The following is a 19,095-nucleotide window of genomic DNA, read 5'->3' as shown; positions in this document are numbered from 1 at the left end:
GTCGCTTTAAATATTGCTGCCGTAAGGAATAATAGGCGGGCATTATCTCCTTCCTTTCCTAAAGCATGGTCCAGTGTACCCTATGCTAAATGAGATAAGAAAGGAAACATTGAAGCACCTTTCCTCAGCATTTAGAGAATTCAACCAGCTCTTATCACCAGTAGCGGTTCTAGACCAATATCACTAGGGGGGCATGGCTGTGGCCAAGTGTTTTGTCAGAGGGGCACATTCAACCTGGGACAAAAGAGAAGAAGCAGTGTTCAAGCCTTCAATGTTGTTAGTTAAGTATAAACAATCGCGCACAACAAAACAATACCATGATTGATATGTTCCTAACTAATTACAGCATCTCTACAGTGATCATTCATGTTATTAGCTTTGTCATTTTCAGCCAGGCCATTTTCACACGGGACACATTGTGTGAGCATGGCATGCGTGTTTTTATTTAGGTTCCCATGGTAACGAGTCAGACCGTTCATACTAGTGATGGGAGGTCCTGCTCTTTTCAAAGATTCGGCTCTTTTGGCTCGGCTCTCTTAGAAGAGCCGCTCTTACAGCTCCCAAATGGCTCTTCATTTAGTATGTAATAGCAATTTAAATGTCTACTGTTTAAATAATGTCCAAATAAGTGATAATCTGCCTATTTCTCTTTTCATGCATTTGCACAACTTTACAAGTTCCCTTATCAAGCTAGGGTCAACTGTCGTTTCTTGTTATAATGAGGGAGGCATTGTAAGACAGGACACAGATGGTCCTCTCATCAGATTTACATACTGATTAACTCTCTGAGAAAGAATCTTGGGTGTGCCATTTGTTTTATTGTTTACATAACTGTTATCAAAGAGATGGTCAGGATACTATGTTTCTCCAAGAAACAAATGTCTATGCATATATACCCAAAGATAAAAGGATGGAGTTTCCCAGGACTGGGTTCTTCAGATTGGAGGGAATGACTTTACAAACATCAAAAGGAACTAACCTAACAGAGGGATCGTCTTTGGTTTATTGCTTGTTTACAGTAAATAACAGATGTGCTGATCAATCACCTGTTGACTGTTGTTTTATTGTTCGATAGCTCATCAGCAGTTTGTCCCCTGTTGTTTTTTTATCACCTAGTCACCAAACCAAGTTTGTATAAAATGTCAGTGTTCTCTTTCAATCTGCACCCTCCTACAGACTACACCAGTGCTCTGTAGGACTGGTGTCTTTGAGATCTCAAATAAATGTACAAAGACAACTCTGTCTCTATCACCATTTATTTAACTTTATGTACATCTCTCCAGAGTAAAGCAGGAAAACCTCCACAGCAAGTATCACTCGGAGCCTTCTATTTTAGCCTAATTTAGCAATTATATATGGTTTGTGTTGGTAAGCAATTTTTCATTCAGTGTTTTTATAAAAGCTTAATTTTTTTAAAAGTCTGTAGTGCAGTGCTTCGGTTTTTGTTCATTTCTTCTTTTTCTCCCGACGCGCTTGCATTTAAATCCGGCTCCCCGTCTCTCTGTCGCTCTGTGTGTACCTGGCCTGTACCACTACACTCGCTGTCTTTGGAGCGTCTGCCCCCCTTCCTTCTTTCACATAAAGGTATGATCCTAGTCTGTCCTTGCATGGGATTGGCCGCATGGTGTGCTTATCAAAATAAAGTCCCGCCCCTGCCTGAATAGTATTAAAAGATCAGTACTTTTTATTATTGTACAATCTTGGTTCGGAGGGGGGGCACAGGTGGGTCCAGGCTCAGTGTTACGGGGGCACTGGCCCCTGTTGGCCCCTCCCCAAAACCGCCACTGCTTATCATGGCTGCCACTTCGATACTCCAGGTCATTTAACTCAGTTAGCAACGTTCCTAAGTAAAAACACTATTTGATCTCCACTTGCAGTGAAAAGGAGATGTTAAAAAAGACCCTTGCACCACCCCAAAAGGACTTCAACTAATTGGACAAACATGTGCCTCTAATGACAGTCAAACACACCACGATCACTTAATAAGTGATGCCCTGGGACAAGGCACTCTATCCTGAATGTCCTGTGCTGCCCCATGACCGACAGGAGGATCTTTTTAACTCTGTATGAAGAATCATGATATGCAGACCCAGCCTCCCTTGGTGCCCTCTGTGTGTGATCTGTATGTATAATAATAATAATAATAATAATAATAATAATAATAATAATAATAATAATAATAATAATAATAATAATAATAATAATAATAATAATAATAATAATAATAAAGCTTTATTTGTATAGGACCTTTCATACAGCAGCCCAAAGTGCTTCACAGCAAAAACATAACAATTAGTACAAGATTAGACAGAGTAAGAGCATTTACAGTACAATAATCACAGTGTAGATGTAAATGAGTCTGAAGTGCCATTATAAAAATAGCAGAATTAAAATAGCAGAATTAAAATAGTATAAAATAGCAGAATTAAAATAGCAGAATTAAAATAGTAGATAAAATAGCAGATAAAATAGCAGAATAGAGACCTGAGGTCAGATAAAAGGTCAGATTATGGGATGGGCGATACTTAACAAGGCCCTATTAGACTGCACTGGATTACACAGATTAAGATTGATGTCCTGAGTTAGTCAGCACTTCTCTGCCCTGTTGTCTCCCACCTCTGCCTTTAAAGTCTCTTTCAGTGGATGCAAACACAATACAGCATAAAGATACACCAGACATCGAACTTCAGAGTCTGAAAATGTTTCGTTTTTTAAGTTCTGCTTTATTAATGCCAGAGGCAGACAGGGATAACAGAGAGTAATGACTGTTAGAAGCTAGCAGTTTAAAAAAACCTATCTGATTCATTGGGTCGGCTAAATTTACTTTATTTCAAAAGTCCAGCAGGGGGCGACTCCACTGGTTGCAAAAAGGAAGTCAGATTGTATAGAAGTCAATGAGAAGATGACCCGACTTCTCACTTGATTTATTACCTCAGTAAACATTTTCCTAATGAGTTTATGGCCTCAATCACAAGTTTCAAGTCGCATGAAAATGTTTTGTTCAGCATTCGGTTGTACCAAGATGGTGACAGCCAAAAACCAAGATGGCGACGGCCAAAAACTCCAAACTCAAGGTTTCACAGCCGTAGTCCACAAACCGTTGGGGGACTACGTCCTCTTCTTATATACAGTCTATGTCTGGTGGAAATTATAAATAAGGCTGCAACTAACAATTGTTTAATTCAGTTTGAAATTATTGTATCATGTAATCTGTTGTATGATTGATGTACATATCATAAAATAAATATTGCAAGTAAAAAAACATTCATCACTCAATTTGTCAGCTATGACTAACCAAAAACACTCACTATCACTATCTGGATTAGACTGTCTTCACTGACACAGCGGGCTGCAGGGGTGTAGTCCTTTCCTTACATCTGTCTGTAGGTGAGTTTATTTGTGTACCAAAAACCAGCTTTGGCTTCACCTATGTTCGGCCTCTATTTGTCACTGAGCCCACTGGTGTCAGCATCAATCTCTCTCACTCTAATCCAAATTGACTCGATTAGCTGGTACGTTGTGTTGTGTCGCTCTTCAACTCCACATGAAGCTATCTCCAGGGAAGGAGATTACTCCACTCTAAAGAGACGTGGCTGAATCATGTCTTCAAGGGTATTATGTAACACTCTCTACTAGGACAGCCACGTGGCAACGGGGTTAACCTGTGTTTAAAATGACCATCTGCCCCTCTCCTTCCAAAGCCCATCTGTACACACCATCAACAGACATCTCACTGCTGCAGAGACCTCCATTTGTTTTGGTCCAATCTGGTGCTTAAAGACAACTCTCCAGCTCTGGGTGTGAGGAAAAATTATATAATGAGGAAGACGTGGGAGCCAGGAAATAACACTCATACTGGTGACTCATACTGGATTGGCTGTGAATTACCATGGTTATGTACAGTACTTATTTCCCATTTTCCTTCCTGTTTAGACAGGTGCATCAGCAAATCATAGTCCCTATGTGTGGGTGAACATGAGTAAAGCTGGGATTGCGTCTCTGTTGACACCTCCGCAGATTCAGCGTGAAGCAGGGAGAGAGAAAAGAGACATGCAGACAGAATGACTAGAAAGAGGAGGACAGAGGGAGCGAGAGATAAGGGTGAAAGAGACACACACACAAGATATATTTGACTATGTGGGTGTGTGAAGTATCAAGGCATGCATCATAATTGTGGATTCTTCTCGATGCAGCCGGACATGTCAGTTCAGTAGCAGGACATTATTGATCTCGCAACAAAGTGTGTTTGTTTTGTACTTTAGTGGGAGCTGAGAGCGTCATAAGAGACAAAATGGAAACCTTTTTTTTTTCGCTGGCTCAAGGATTTCATTAACTGGGATTATAAAAAAATATATACTTGAACTAGTTGAAGGGATGCAGACCGGAAAATGACGATGCCCCCCCACTGTCAATAATCAAGATCTCAAGGCAAGAATTTATCTGAGGTGAGTTTGATTGAAGAGTTAAACCATTAATGTGTTATTTTGTATGTGTGTGTGTGTGTGTGTGTGTGTGTGTGTGTGTGTGTGTGTGTGTGTGTGTGTGTGTGTGTGTGTGTGTGTGTGTGTGTTCGGATACTTCTATCCTTGTTAGGATCAAGTTTAGTTTTAGAACCTGGCTGTGAGGAAATTAAAAACAAAAGTGAGAAAATGATGACCTCACTCATTTACTGCTTGAGGGTTAAAACTTGGGTAAAGGTGAAAAAAAGAAAAAGGGTCATGTTAGTGCTGCGGGAATGCATTACGTCAATGAGGGTCCTCACAAGTAAATACAAACATTGTGTGTGCGTGTGTGTGTGTGCCCGTGCGTGTGCTCGTTTTCTCTGTGCTTTTGGTTACTGAAACTCGACTTCTCAAAAGCCCAGTGTGCAATGTAGTCAGCCCACGCTGTTTCTCGTTCCCATGGAAACTATTGCCCAGTGCTAAAAGGAGTTCTATTCTGTGTGTGTGCGCGTGCGTGTGCGTGTGTGTGTGTGTGTGTGTGTGTGTGTGTGTGTGTGCGTGTGCGTGCGTGTGCGTGTGCGTGTGTGTGCGTGTGCGTGCGTGTGCGTGTGTGTGTGTGTGTGAGAGAGAGTGAAAACATATTAATCTCTGATGTATAACAGGCTTACTGGATGTTAATATATATTGTCTGCTGTTTCTACTGAATATTGTGAAGATACCGTATGAACTAAATACACAGTAATTTATCACGACTTTCACCTCCCTGCCTCCCTCCTCTCCGGATCTTCCTCCACAATATCACTCCTCTTGTTTATCTCTCTGCACCTTTCTTTCCATCACCACACATTTTCTGTCTCTGTGTCTCTAAGATGGCCGTCAGCCCTATCATCATCTGCCTCCTGTCCCTGATTGGCTATGTCTCAACCCACCCCTCTCCTCCTCCACGGGGATGCAGTGTGGATGTGGACCCTCCGTACAGAGTGCTGTGTGACCTGGAGGCGGTCTGGGGTGTGGTTCTGGAGGCTGTGGCCTGCAGCGGCGGTCTCGCCTCTCTGGTCCTCGCTGTGCTCCTGCTAGTCAAGCTGCGCTCCATTTCTGAGCCCGCCAGGCGCTCCGGCATGGGGCCTCTTCTCCTGCTCCTGGGCACCCTCCTCGGGCTCTTCTCCATCTCTCTGGCTTTCCTGGTGGGGAAGAACCAGGCGCTCTGTGTGGTCCGCCGGGCCTTCTGGGGGCCCCTTTTTGCCCTCTGCTTCTCCAGCTTGCTAGTGCAGGGTGTGAGGCTCCGGAGGTTGGTGGCCGGCAAGACGAGCCCATCGGGCAGCTCCCTGGCGGCGCTCGGTCTCGCCTTGGCCTTGGTTCAGGGGATCATCTCTGCTGAATGGGTCTTACTGACTGTCGTTAGGGAGGGCCATCCGGCTTGCGAATATCCGCCTTTAGACTTTGCTCTGACATGCAGCTACACCCTGGGGCTGCTCCTCATAGCCATGGGGCTTTCTCTGGGGGTGGTGCTGTGTGGAGGAGAGATGGGGGCAGAGGGAGCAGGTGGCAGTGAAGAAGATCGAGAGGGAGAGAGTGAAAAGCGGAGATGGAAGTGTAATGCTGTCTGGCTCTTCCTTTCCAGTCTGGCATCAGCATTGCTATGGGTGGCTTGGCTGGGGTTTTATCTGTATGGCAGCCAGGTGCTGAGGGTGAAGGGGAAAGGGGAGAGGTTGGGAGGAGGAGGAGGTAAGAAGGATGTAAAGGTGTTGGATGAGCCAGCACTGGCGGTGGCCCTGGTCATTCAAGGCTGGATCCTGCTGCTGTTCCACGCTATTCCAGAGGCGCACCTGTGTCTCCGGAACCCTCCACAATCCATCACGCAAGACTTCTTCAACACCAGTCACACGTCCCCTCCTCCACATTTCGATGAGCTCCCAGCACATTCTCACCGACCCTTCCCTGAGAACCAAGCCTTTTCTATGGAGGAGCACGGTGAAAGTAAGCTTATGTAATGCATGTGTGTGTGTGTGTGTGTGTGTGTGTGTGTGTGTGTGTGTGTGTGTGTGTGCGTGTGTGCGTGTGTGCGTGTGTGCGTGTGTGCGTGTGTGTGTGTGTGTGTGTGTGTGTATAACAGAGATAATGAATCAGTTTAAAAGGGAACACATATTTTTCAACCTGGGTCGAATGTTTAGAACTCATTAGCTTGTATTTTCAACATTTAAAGGTTGAGTACAAATTTGCTTCTTTTTATTGTAATCTATAATGAGGTTATAAAACACTGTTGTCTTGCAATTTAAAACAAAAATGGATGTTCCCATGACTCCTCTCCAAAAATTGTGAATGACTTTGTTTTTCGGGCATTCAATGGCATGCAGTGGAATGAAAAGGAGTAGACAAAGAACGGCAACTAACTCTCATTGATTCTGACATTTTTAAATACTACATAATAATATCAGGGACGGGAAGATTGGGGTTCCTTACTGGAGCTGCTGCCCCCGCAACCCGACCCCGGATAAGCGGTAGACGATGGATGGATGGATAATGATATCATGTCTCATGTCTTCCTTTTAACGCAGTTTGTCTATCGGTCAGTGAATCAATTAAATATTCATCAATATAAAGGAGCATGCAAAGGAACTAGATTGGATTATATTAGAATGTTTAAATTAAATAAAATTAACTTAATTTATTTAACATTTAAATTACAAACTATAATGAACTCAAATTTAAACATTTAAAAAATGAATTTACTTAAATGTAATTAAATAAATAAACAAATACAATACCATTAAATTAAATTAGTTAGAGGAATAATTCTCACAGACGATGAGATATTTCAAGTTTATCAGCACAGCAAACTGTATTTTCCCAGTGTCCAAGTCGTGGAGAGCTGTGAAAACTCTCATTTATAGTGTAATTGAATTCTTTCGACTTGTCGGTGGGCTAATTTGATTAGTTACTCACCTGCCATCCAAATGTGCTTTTAACACTTCCAAAAACAATGAGGCACATTACCTGCAGCTTTGGACTCTTTAGGAGTCCTAAAGTCTAGACTGACACGCCCCTTAGCTTTAGGTGTTTCTCCTAACTCAGCCAGTAGCCCAGGAGCTATTATTAGCCATAGCCCAACCTCAGGAAGTGTTGTGAATATGGCCTCAGTTTTTTCAGGGGAAAAATTGATGAATACAAAATTTAAATATGTATAAAAACTGCTCAAACCGCTCCTGCAGCACAATCCAAAATCCAATTAGACCCTATGAAATGGGTGATTATCCAACAGGCTTACAGGGAAATGTATGAGTCATTTCACTGTGGTTGCTCTCCATATTTATCTGAAGCCAAATGCACAGATTAAGAGCTAAACCCCGATCAACCAGGATAAACAAGTAGCGGAGGCAGTGGCAGAACGGAGTGTGTTGCAAGAAAGCAGACTTCAGGAGACTCATGATATTGTTTGGCCAATTTACGGCTGACTGAGGAGGAGAACCTGCGCTGCAAAGAATGAGACAGCTGTCCAACTTTCACAATAGCAGAGTTACGCAGAAAGGAAAATCATGTAACACGGTGTCAGAAAGTCACTAGAGGATTTACTTTGTGGTTGAAAGGATGAAGAGGCTAAGTCTTCTGTTCGGACAAAATAACACAATCTTCTTCTTGCAAATGTCCAATTGAATTAATAGGCAAAACAACACACCAGCGCTTAATTTTATACACTCATACGTTTTAAACTGGCTATTGTTAGCAAACGATAGATAGATATTCTGTAACTGACTGTATGACTATCTTTGTAGCTTATTGCTTGTGGTCCCACTTCACTCACACACTATCTGATCACCTAATGATGATGTCTTTGTAGCGTCTGACTTGGGAAATTCAATGTGACAATATCTTGTCATTTCAGTTTGTGGCCGCTGTTCAGCAAAAGTAACACAAACTGCCATTTTATTTGAATTTTCATAGAGAGCAGTCTCACTTTAAAGGCTCCGCACGCCCAAACAGCTTTTTCCAATCACTCTGCCTGATTAGACCTCTGCTGTGGTTGAAGGTGGGTGGAGCTGTGCTGGTGAGGGCCGCTGGCTGCAGAAGTTTGTCCCATTCTGTATTTACATTAAAAACATTTCTTTCAACAATTTCATTAATGTTACAGCGTAGAAACATGGGACTCTTCTGGATGTATAGCGATCATATACTGTAGGTTTATGGCCACCTGTTGTATTTATTTCAACTTCTTTCCTGAGAAACCATGTTTTGTCCATCAGTTTGGCTTGATGTACAATTCTAAATACTACAATACCCATGAGCCTCTGCCTCGTTGCCATGGAGAAAAAGCCAGTCAAAGGCACGAATCAGGCGGTAGTGAATTCAAGTCTCGAAATTAAACATAAATTGACGCAGAAATGCATATAAGATGCAGATTGTGTATTTTTGTTTCAGGGTTTTAAGCTAGTTGATTGGATTTTTCTTGCCAAAATACACCTTGAGAGTCGTAGTTAACTTGAACCTAGAAGTGTTTACAGTATGTCTATAGGCGTATAGATTCAACTTTTCATAGAAGAGCCAGACACTTTTTGGTGCACTTGTTAATCTTTTGTTCTAAAGATTCAACGACACCCGGGAAGAGCTCCAGCTTTGAGTCACGTAACTTTGTCCATGGGGACTTCTGGATCCAGGGGTGCCTCAAATAGCTCCTGCAGTTTGCAGCTCTATTACACAAGTTCAACAAACTCCAAGAACTAATAAGCAAGATAAAAGTGTGAGTCAGGGAAGTATCAACCAAACACAGTCTTTAGACGCCAATACAATACTGGAAAGAGGTCTAATCAACCATAATAATGCGGTAATGGTGCGGTAGTGTACACCGTAGTTTCTCCACCTACCATTTTTTAAAATCTGGATCGAGAGAAAAAAAAAGGTGCAGGTTTGTGCAGGATGCCCCGTGTGAATGTGCAGGTGAAGATTCTCTCTCACCAATCAGTGGTCTTAAGTGTTTTGACTCCACCTTCTAGTATCGGCTCAGGTCTCTCAGAACCTCGACCAAGGTGATACCAAAAAAGTACCGGGAACTATCCACAACTTTTGCTAAGTTGAGTAGAGCCGTGCCGTACCATGCAGTGGAAATGCGCCATCTTATAGTGGGCAGGCTACTCTTGAAACTGGAGTCATTATGATGTAGAAGATGTCACATTTGTTATCATGACACCTGTAACTTGTGTGTGTGCTTTACCTCGCCTGGTCCGTCAGCTCTCCGAACTGGAACATACCACAGCAGCCATGGCAGTATGCGTCCTGGCATCGCCTTCAGAGGTCACGTCTACCAACCCACTGAGATGGCTCTGGTCATGAATGGTGGAACAGTAAGTTTGGAAGAAACACCCAGTGTGTATTTTTGTCACATTTACATATAAATAATCAACCAAGAGTACTATGTTTGTTCACTACTTGTTTGCCTCTCTCTTGTAGATGCCCACAGCCCCAGTTAACTACACTGGACGACGGTTATGGTAATAGGTGAATGGCTTGAAGACGACACGCTGGTGTAACACCGGTGTGGGATCGTAGAATGTCCTATTGCCTAAGAAGAAGAAGGAGATATTGCGAACATCAAATATCACACAGGATGGATTTGATGCGAGCTTAAAAATGCGTAATGTATTTGTGTTTCTGCACACACATGTATTCATTTTAAGAACCAATCTTAATAGTATTTTGCTGAAGTTTTCTGGGTTTGCCTCTTTATCGGCAGACTGGACGGAGAATAACGAGAGAGGGAGTCGAAATTTACGCAGCTTCCACAGTTTAGGAGATTTTGTCATAAAGCGACAGCCGTTATTGTGCATTATTTAGATCGGCACAGATAGTCTTGATTGTACATGTAAATAAATACACGGACGAGGACTGATAAGTAGGGCTAATGTTATTCGGTGAATATCAAAGACTAGTGTTCAATGTGGTATTAACCACGAGAAAGTAAATATTAAAGGATGATTTGAATGTATAGCTCTAAACAAATGCTGTTACTTACTGATGCCAGTTTATCAGTGATGTTTGCTTCATATAAACTGCACTTTCCTTCTCTTTCTATCTGGCGTCAAGCTACAACACAGAAAAAAAGCCTTTTGGATGTTTATGTAAATTACCTGCATACGCCCACAACGCTGGCTTGGCCTCTGTATTACATCCTGGAAAGACCCAAAGGACTCGCAGTGTGTGTTTCTCTCCATGTCTCCATTCTATTACCAGTGCTATTGGACATTTCGCCATGCGTATTGATAATCGTTATGCATTTAACAACGCTTGTGCAGAATTCTGGAGAATCATTTGGTGATTTAAAGGCTAAGATGAGTCTACAGCTCATGGATAAGTCGTTTTTAATAAGCATATCATAAAAAGCCATTTATTACTGCAATACTGCAGCATATACAGTAAGGTTTGCTGTTGGAGGTTGTGAGTTTGCACTATATCATGTCTGGGCATTGTGATATTTGAGATGTATGATCATTTGAGATGCATGTAAAAGTGCAGTTTATAAGTAATGTATTAATTGTATTTTAAATGTTTTCTATAATTTTGATATACTTATGGAAGAGAAATGCCAGTTTTAGTGTTGAGTTGCAAAGTTTTTTCTTGACATCTTCAAAGACAGCGGTTGACAAAAACCATCTGAAGAGCTCAGTAAATTGAAAACATCTGCAATTCTATGATAACTAGGTGAACCCTATCTGCAGTGGAAGACCATGTGGTACGATTGAAAGCTCTGGAACAGCTACTAAATGGACCGTGAAGTTGTACTGTTTTGTCACCCAGTGTCACTCATGTTTTCCCATGGTTACTTTGGAGACTTTACAGACCATACTTTTATGTTTGTAAATGTATTGCAACGTCTCATTATATTCAGGTTCCCTTTCAATTTCAAAGTCCATCGATTATAGAGAAAACATTCAGTAATCCATCACTGTGAACTGGAACAGATTCATACGCATGTATACTGTTTTCATAAGTGACACAGCAAAGTTTGGCTCCAGATCGAGACAGATTTCTAGTTGGCAGCTGCTGTTCACATGAACTGGCAATTGAACTCTGAGGTAACAGTTTTCTCCTCCTGAGCAACACTGAATTCAGTCCAAGACAATTTATCCAGTTAAAATACAATTCAAAGAACAGTCACCATGTTCATGTTGTGACCATTTCTTCTTTCTATAAGACTAAACTAAATAATTTGCTTACGTGTACAAGTGTGTGCTCAGATATTCGTATGTATTAACCCTATATAACTGAGTTTTAATCATGTAAATAATCCAAATGTGAAAATGGTATTTTCCTTTTTTGAGATGCTCTTATGATGATAGCACTGTCACTGTTTTATGGCAGCGTAACATGAATGTCTGTAATGTGATTCGCACAAAGTGACTAATACATCAGTGCATATTTTCTGTAAAGTATTGTCTGGTCCTTGAACTGATCTTTCTTCATCCATCTTTATCGGTCATTTCATTATTATACAATCTGCTATGACTCATAGAGTAGAGGCATGTACTGCGAAAGAGAGAGCATGCAATGCATTGCAACTTAAAACCTTTTTTAAAACTGCAAATATATAAAACAATCAAATCATCAAATGCAAGGTTTTCCAGGTGACACAAAGGACTAATGTGTGATTTTCAAGACTATTCCGATTAGATCATTTTAAAAGTGTATCTGTAAAAACAAACAAAAGTATTACTCTTATTATACACAGTATAGAATGGTTTTTATTTTGGTATTGCCAGTAATCAGAAAATTGCTGAATCATGTTTACCGAGTACACGGACTTTGGCTGGTTTATGAGCCAAGTGAAGACATGCATGATGTCTCCCCTCTGGAAGGTTTGTTGAATCGTGGCCCAGTTCACCTCATGGCTCTATCCATCCAAAATATCAACGGAGCAGCTGTTCTAAAACCCATCACTACATGTGCAACTGTTTTACAACCTGTGCTCTATTCAAGTCATGGCCCCTTCAATGCTCGGGCTGTTAGAGGCTGGAGATGGAGATTGGGCCTGCAGCTCTGGTTGCAGGTTGAAGGCTGGGTGCCGAGATGCTGTCATGGGAAGCAGTCGGATGCTGGAGTTGCGAGTAACTTATTTAATTTATGAAATAATATTTCATAGTTAAAACCAACAAACAAAAAACACAATAAAAAATAAAAAAATAAAATGCGAATACTATACCTGTTGAACTTTAGAGTTGCGCGCTTGTTGCTATGGACGCCTGGCTCGTCGCTAACAGGAAAGAGGGGACACTACTTCCGGGTAAAGAGCAAACGTGTATCCACGTGAATTATCAAAGAGTTCAAAGTAAGTAAACTGTTCATCAAGTTTACATTTCATAAAACATTGTGCAACTATAATACAATAGTGTCATCGTCTGGCTGACTGATTAGTTTGTTTCTTTATCGGTTGCACCTTTAAGATACTTTTTCACGTTAGCTGCTGCTGTTAGCTGCCAGCTAGCATGGTTTACCTAGAGTGTTATAAATAAACTATACTCCCTTTATTCGTCCTGAAAGTGTTGCTCTTCCCGTGTTATCACGCATGCGTTACATACTAACTGTCTTAATTCAAGTGTATGTGCCATGGACGTGTTAACTCGCTTATGAACAGTGGGACTGAACACGTTTTCGTTTTGTGTTTCAGACGGAATCCGCTGAGGACGTGATCTTTGTATTTGAAAAGTGTGCAACTAAATCCAATAAGATTACCGTTGACAAGGTACCAATTTGCAACATCACATATCCAATTTTGAACCAGAATACAAAAATAACCATGCATACAGGTTGTGTGTCCGTTTGGTAAAATAAATCGCTACAAGTAGACATTCAAAACCTGAGAATTACATAAATGTACATTTTGTAAAACTAAACTAAGCATGCATCTCGAAATGTATCTCGAACAATCCACAATGTCCCAATAAATCAGTAGAACCTGCCGCAAAGTTTCACCTGTTCAGAGTTTGAGTTTTCAGATTTTACGCATACATGCAATATCTGCGATATCAAGTATGCTGATAGATAAGAGTAATTTGTTTTTGGTGCATTATTAAAATGATAAACATTTTAACAATACTGCTCTGTTCCCTGCAGGCGAAGCGACTGGCCCTGCAAAGAGACATCGATCAGCAGTCCCAGCCCAGGCATCAAGTCAAACCCTTGGTAAGTTTATTTATATACAGTACCAGTCAAAAGTTTGGACACACCTTCTCATTCAATGGGTTTTATGTATTTTAATTATTTTCTACATTGTAGATTAATACTGAAGACATCAAAACTATGAAAGAACACATATGGAGTTATGTAGTAAACAAAAAAGTGTTAAACAAACCAGAATGTTTTAGATTTTAGATTCTTTAAAGTAGCCCCCTTTTGGCTTTCTCTCAATTCGCTTCATGAGGTCGTCTCCTGGATGGTTTTCCAACAGTCTTGGAGGCCTCATGAAGCTGATTGAGTGTGCAAAGCTGTCAGCAAAGCAAAAGGGGGCTACTTTAAAGAATCTAAAACATTCTGGGTTTTTTAACACTTTTTTGTTTACTACATAATTCCATATGTGTTCTTTCATAGTTTTGATTACTTCAGTATTAATCTACAATGTAAATAAATAAAATTCATTGAATGAGAAGGTGTGTCCAAACCTTTGACTGGTACTTATATTTGTATATTTCTCCATTAGAGCCTACGAGCCTGTTTTTGCTATTTAATCTTTCATAAAAGGTATAGTCTCGCAGTAATTGTATTTGTCTCAACAGATAAGCCAGGGGCCTGTTGTTGTGGAAAAGGTGAACATGAAGACGAAGGAGGAGAAGAGTGAGGAGAACTTTTTAAAGAAGGAGAAGAAACACAAGAAAGGACAAACCTCTCTGCTGGAAAATAAAAGCTTAACTGTAGATGATAAGAGCCTAGCAGAGGTGAAAAAAGAAAAGAAGAAGAAGAGTAAAACAGTGGATGTTATAGTTATAGATACAGAAGATGAGTCTTTGGATGGAGGGGGTGAAAAGGAAGAGAAGAAAAAGAAGAAGAAGAAAATTGATTCTGAATCTCTAAATGCTGCCAATGTCAAGAAAGGAAATGACAATGAAGTCAGTAAAAAGAAGAAGAAGAAACAGGTGGAAATGGCACAGTTCAGTTCAGTAAAAGAAGATGAAGTGGAAAAGAAACCGAGTAAAAAAAATAAATCTGTTCAGATTGAATCAGAAAATGTGAAGATGGAAAAGGAGGAGGACCAACAGCAAGCTGGAAAGAATGAATTACCAAAGAAAGCCAAAAAGCGTAAAAACATTTTAGTTGTAAACACAGAGAAGTGTGAGGAGAAAGTAAAAGAAAAGAAAACCACTGAAGCTATGGATGGAATAAGTGTAACAAAAAAGAAAAGTGCAGCTAAAAGAAAAGTGGCAAAGAATGGAGTGAAGTTAGAAACACCAGAGGAAGATACTGGTGAGGTAGAAGAGGTAAAGGGGAAAAACAAGAGAAAAAAGGAAGCCGCCACTAAAGAAGATGGAAATGGATTAGGAATAACGCAAATCAAAGGTAACGACAAAGGGAGCAAAGAAGCATCGGACAAAAAGGTGGTGCCCAGCAAGAAGAAAGACGAATCCACAGAGAGTGAGATTGTTATCGTAGACGAGGATGAGATGGAGCCGAAGAAAAAAGGGAAGAAAAAAAAGGGGAGAAAAGCTTCTGTGGAGGTCAGCGAAGTAGAGGAGACGGAGCCAAAGAAGAAGAAAAGGAAAAAGAGAAACTCAAAGGGAGAGGAGGAAGAATCATTAGTACTGGAATGTGAAGAAGTTGAGGAGCCGAGGAGTGAAACAGGCAAGAAGAGCAAAAGGAAGAAGAGCTCCACTAAGAAGGCAACACAGGTGGAGACTGTGAGTTCTGGAACTGTTGACAAAAAGAAGAAGAGGAAGATTAAAGAAGAGGTGGAAGACCAACATGTGAGTGTGTATTGTCAGAGGCGATTGACTCTGTGATTGCATGTTGTTGTTTTGTTTTTGAACTTTGTGCTTTGTTGTGTTTCAGGACTCCGCCCATGTCTTGGACGTGGTCTTCCTGTCAGAGAAAACAGGAAACACTGATGAGGTCAACATAAACCAGGTAAACAGAGCTTTCATTACACGTGGAAAGTGTGATATTTATTGCTGTGCATAAATGTTGAACATTTCCGGAAATGCTCTTATTCACTTTCTTGCTGAGAGTAAGATTGATACCACTCTCATGTCTGTATGGTAACTATGAAGCTGGAACAAACAGCCCGTTAGCTTAGCACAACTACTGGAAACAAGGACAAACAGCCTGGCTCTGTCCAGAAACAAACATAAGCCTACCACTATTTTTAATCTCACTAATTGACACATATCTGATTTGTAGTTTAATATTTAATAACCAGACATGATGGTGTCATCACGCTTCTCCTGTAACTCAGCAAAAAAGCGTATTTCCAAATGTGTTGAACTATTCCTTGAACTACAGCTGATGTGTAAATGTCTGCATTTTTGTTTGTTTATTCTCAACAACTTTTTTTTTCCTTCTTCAAAATCATCTGTAAATTGCTTGCTATGCAATAAAGATTAATAAAGCGTGTTTTGGTTTGTCACAGGAAAGAAGACAGGCATTGCAAACGGAAATCGACAAGGCCTCTCAACCTCAAAAAACAGCCAAACCTACGGTCAGAATTAGTGCAGAACACTTCTGGAATTTCCCTTTTTAGCGGTTTTCCTTTAACATGTTACTCCAGTGTTTAAGTATTACGCCTTCATTGATCTGGCAGAGATTTTCTGATTTTCAGTCTCTATCATTTGTAAGCTCAAAACCCCCAGACCCTACATTTCCTATAATGCAACTCACTAGCATCATTAGACGCACCCTGCCTGGTAAAGGCCCTCGTCTTTCCAACTGCACTCCCCCAGTTTGTAACGCAGGCTTTCTATTAGACACTTGTAGACACAGTACTAGGGCCATTGTTGGTTAAACACATGATGGAGCCTGGGGATGGGGGGATATTCAGAGGATAAGACATCCTGTGAATTGGGCCTAAAAACTAGGCTAAATGTATTAAGTCTCAAGAACATTCTCAGACTTTAGTGAACTCCTCCAGACCCACAGAAGACAATATACAACTGCTTTCCCAGAGTGCTGAGTATTACTCATCATGATGAATAAACTGAACTTTATGTGTGAAATCTGTGGAGAGCTCCTTCATGCACTTAGTTTCTAATATTCTCCCCATATCTCTGTTCCTCAGGGTCTCGGGCAGTGGAGCACTGCTGAGTTCAACAACTCTGAACGGGAGCAGAAGTTCCTCCGGTTGATGGGCGGCTTCAAAAAGGGTTTCCAGCCGGCTGCGTTGAGCAGCAAAGGAGTAAACATGGCACTGGGGCAGGGCGCACAGCAGCAGTTGCACCAAGGGCTTCTGGGAGAGTTTGAACGTGCACAGTCGCGCAGAATGGACTCAGGCAACAGGGGGTCAGGACTTGGGTTCACTCCGTCGTCCAATAAGAAGTTCTTCATTGACATCAGCTCAAGTCGATCAGTTCGCTTTGATGATTGAGTTGTGTGTGTGTGTGGGAGGGTATACATCTTTAAGATGTGTGTTTTTGTATGTCCAGTTTTAACTGTAGACATCTCTCAACAGACTATTATAATTTATAATATCAGAGACTGAACACACAAGCCAAAAGATCCATTTGTACATACTGTATATTAAACACCCTCCTGCTCGAGGCACTGTTTTTATTTTACAAGATTGTAACCGAGCAACAGTTTATCAGAAGTTTGTGTGATTTCAATAAGTCGGTTAATATTGAGTTGGTATAAATGTTTTCCACATTTCAGTATTCTCTGATCATGTTTTCCAGACAAAAATAAATGTCTTGTTTTCTTTACTTTCATGAATTGTTCCGTGCTCTTCCTGTTAGTTGAATATATATATAGATATATATATAGATATGTAGAGAGATATATATATATATAGATATCTCTATATAGGTATATATATATACATATATATGAATATATATACATATATATATATATATGAATATATATATATATATTCATATGTATATATATATGAATATATATATATATGAATGAATATATGAATATATATATATGAATATATATATATATTCATATATATATATATGAATATATATATATTAATGAATATATATATATATATTCATATATATATATATATTCATATATATATATATTCATATATATACAGTATATCTCAAAAGTGAGTACACCCTTTAGATTTTTGCAAATATTCTGTTATATCCTTTCAGGGGATAACATTATCCTACTGAAACTTTGATATAACTTAAAGTAGTCAGTGTGCTGCTTGAATAACAGTATAGATTTATTGTCCTTTGAAAATTACTCAGTACACAGCTGTTAATGTCTAAACAGCTGGCAACAAAAGTGAGTACACCCCATAGTGAACATGTCCTAATTGTGCCCAATGATGTTGTTTTCCCGCCCTGGTGTCATGTGACTCGTTAGTGTTACAAGGATTCAGGTGTAAATGATAAGCAGGGCTGTTAAATTTGGTGTTTTGGGCACAATTCTCTCTGAATGCTGGACAACATGGCACCTCATGGCAAGGAACTCTCTGAGCGGCTGAAAAAAAGGATTATTGCGCTTCACAAAGATGGCCTTGGCTATAAGAAGATTGCCAACACCATGAAAATGAGTTGCAGCACAGTGGCTAAGATCATACAGCGGTTTTCCAGGACAGGTTCCACTCGGAACAGGCCTCGCCAGGGTCGACCAAAGAAGTTGAGTCCACGTGCTCAGCGTCATATCCAGAGGTTGGTTTCCAAAAATAGACGTGCGAGTGCTTCCAGCATTGCTGCAGAGGTTGCAGAAGTGGGATGTCAGCCTGTCAGTGCCCAGACCATACGCCGCACACTGCATCAAATCGGTTTGTATGGCCGTCGCCCCAGACAGAAGCCCCTTCTGAAACCGATGCATAAGAAAGCCCGCAAACAGTTTGCTGAAGACAATGAATCCAAGAACATGAGTTACTGGAATCATGTCCTGTGGTCTGATGAGACCAAAATAAACCTGTTTGGGTCAGATGGTGTCCGGCGTGTGTGGCGGCACCCTGGTGAGGAGTACCAAGACAAATGTGTTTTGCCTACAGTCAAGCATGGTGGTGGCAGCATCATGGTCTGGGGCTGCATGAGTGCTGCCGGCACTGGGGAGCTGCATTTCATTGAGGGACACATGAATTCCAATATATACTGTGACATCCTGCAGCAGAGCATGATCCCCTCTCTTCGGAAACTGGGCCGTAGGGCAGTTTTCCAACATGATAATGACCCTAAACACACCTCCAAGATGACAACGGCCTTGCTGAAGAAGCTGAAGGTTAAGGTGATGGACTGGCCAAGTATGTCTCCAGACCTAAACCCAATTGAGCACATGTGGGGCATCCTCAAGAGGAAGGTGGAGGAGTGCAAGGTGTCCAACATCCGTGCGCTCCGTGATGTCGTCGTGGAGGAGTGGAAGAAGATTCCAGAAGCAACCTGTGCAGCTCTGGTGAATTCCATGCCCAGGAGGGTTAAAGCAGTGCTAGATAACAATGGTGGTCACACAAAATATTGACACTTTGGGCACAATTTAGACATGTTCACTATGGGGT

The 19,095-nt window shown here is 40.9% G+C and overlaps 2 protein-coding genes across 2 annotated transcripts; both read left to right on the top strand.

Annotated features, from left to right (window-relative positions):
- The first annotated feature begins 3,939 nt into the window (after positions 1-3,939).
- gprc5bb (G protein-coupled receptor, class C, group 5, member Bb) lies at positions 3,940-11,860 on the top strand. The gene is made up of 4 exons (XM_029441936.1): positions 3,940-4,445; positions 5,312-6,419; positions 9,663-9,775; positions 9,882-11,860. The coding sequence occupies exons 2-4, from the start codon at positions 5,312-5,314 to the stop codon at positions 9,924-9,926; spliced, it is 1,266 nt and encodes a 421-aa protein (XP_029297796.1). The 5' UTR covers positions 3,940-4,445; the 3' UTR covers positions 9,927-11,860.
- A 772-nt stretch (positions 11,861-12,632) lies between these two features.
- Positions 12,633-17,332, top strand: knop1 (lysine-rich nucleolar protein 1). The gene is made up of 7 exons (XM_029435208.1): positions 12,633-12,753; positions 13,093-13,167; positions 13,539-13,607; positions 14,198-15,379; positions 15,465-15,539; positions 16,042-16,110; positions 16,687-17,332. Exons 4-7 carry the CDS (start codon positions 14,234-14,236, stop codon positions 16,990-16,992), a joined length of 1,596 nt encoding a protein of 531 aa, XP_029291068.1. The 5' UTR covers positions 12,633-12,753; positions 13,093-13,167; positions 13,539-13,607; positions 14,198-14,233; the 3' UTR covers positions 16,993-17,332.
- Positions 17,333-19,095: the final 1,763 nt, after the last annotated feature.

The sequence above is a fragment of the Cottoperca gobio genome, chromosome 1 (assembly GCF_900634415.1).
Source record: "Cottoperca gobio chromosome 1, fCotGob3.1, whole genome shotgun sequence".
NCBI lineage: Eukaryota > Metazoa > Chordata > Actinopteri > Perciformes > Bovichtidae > Cottoperca > Cottoperca gobio.
The sequence above is the reverse complement of the archived record's forward strand: the minus strand, read 5'-3'. Positions and strand labels throughout refer to the sequence as shown.

Coding starts and splice junctions, on each gene's coding strand:
- gprc5bb (XM_029441936.1), top strand. CDS start 5,312: ATGGCCGTCAGCCCTATCATCATCTGCCTCCTGTCCCTGATTGGCTAT. Junction 6,420..9,662: donor TATGGAGGAGCACGGTGAAA/GTAAGCTTATGT, acceptor CTGGTCCGTCAG/CTCTCCGAACTGGAACATAC. Junction 9,776..9,881: donor TGGTCATGAATGGTGGAACA/GTAAGTTTGGAA, acceptor TCTCTCTTGTAG/ATGCCCACAGCCCCAGTTAA.
- knop1 (XM_029435208.1), top strand. CDS start 14,234: ATGAAGACGAAGGAGGAGAAGAGTGAGGAGAACTTTTTAAAGAAGGAG. Junction 15,380..15,464: donor AAGAGGTGGAAGACCAACAT/GTGAGTGTGTAT, acceptor GTTGTGTTTCAG/GACTCCGCCCATGTCTTGGA. Junction 16,111..16,686: donor AAAAAACAGCCAAACCTACG/GTCAGAATTAGT, acceptor TCTGTTCCTCAG/GGTCTCGGGCAGTGGAGCAC.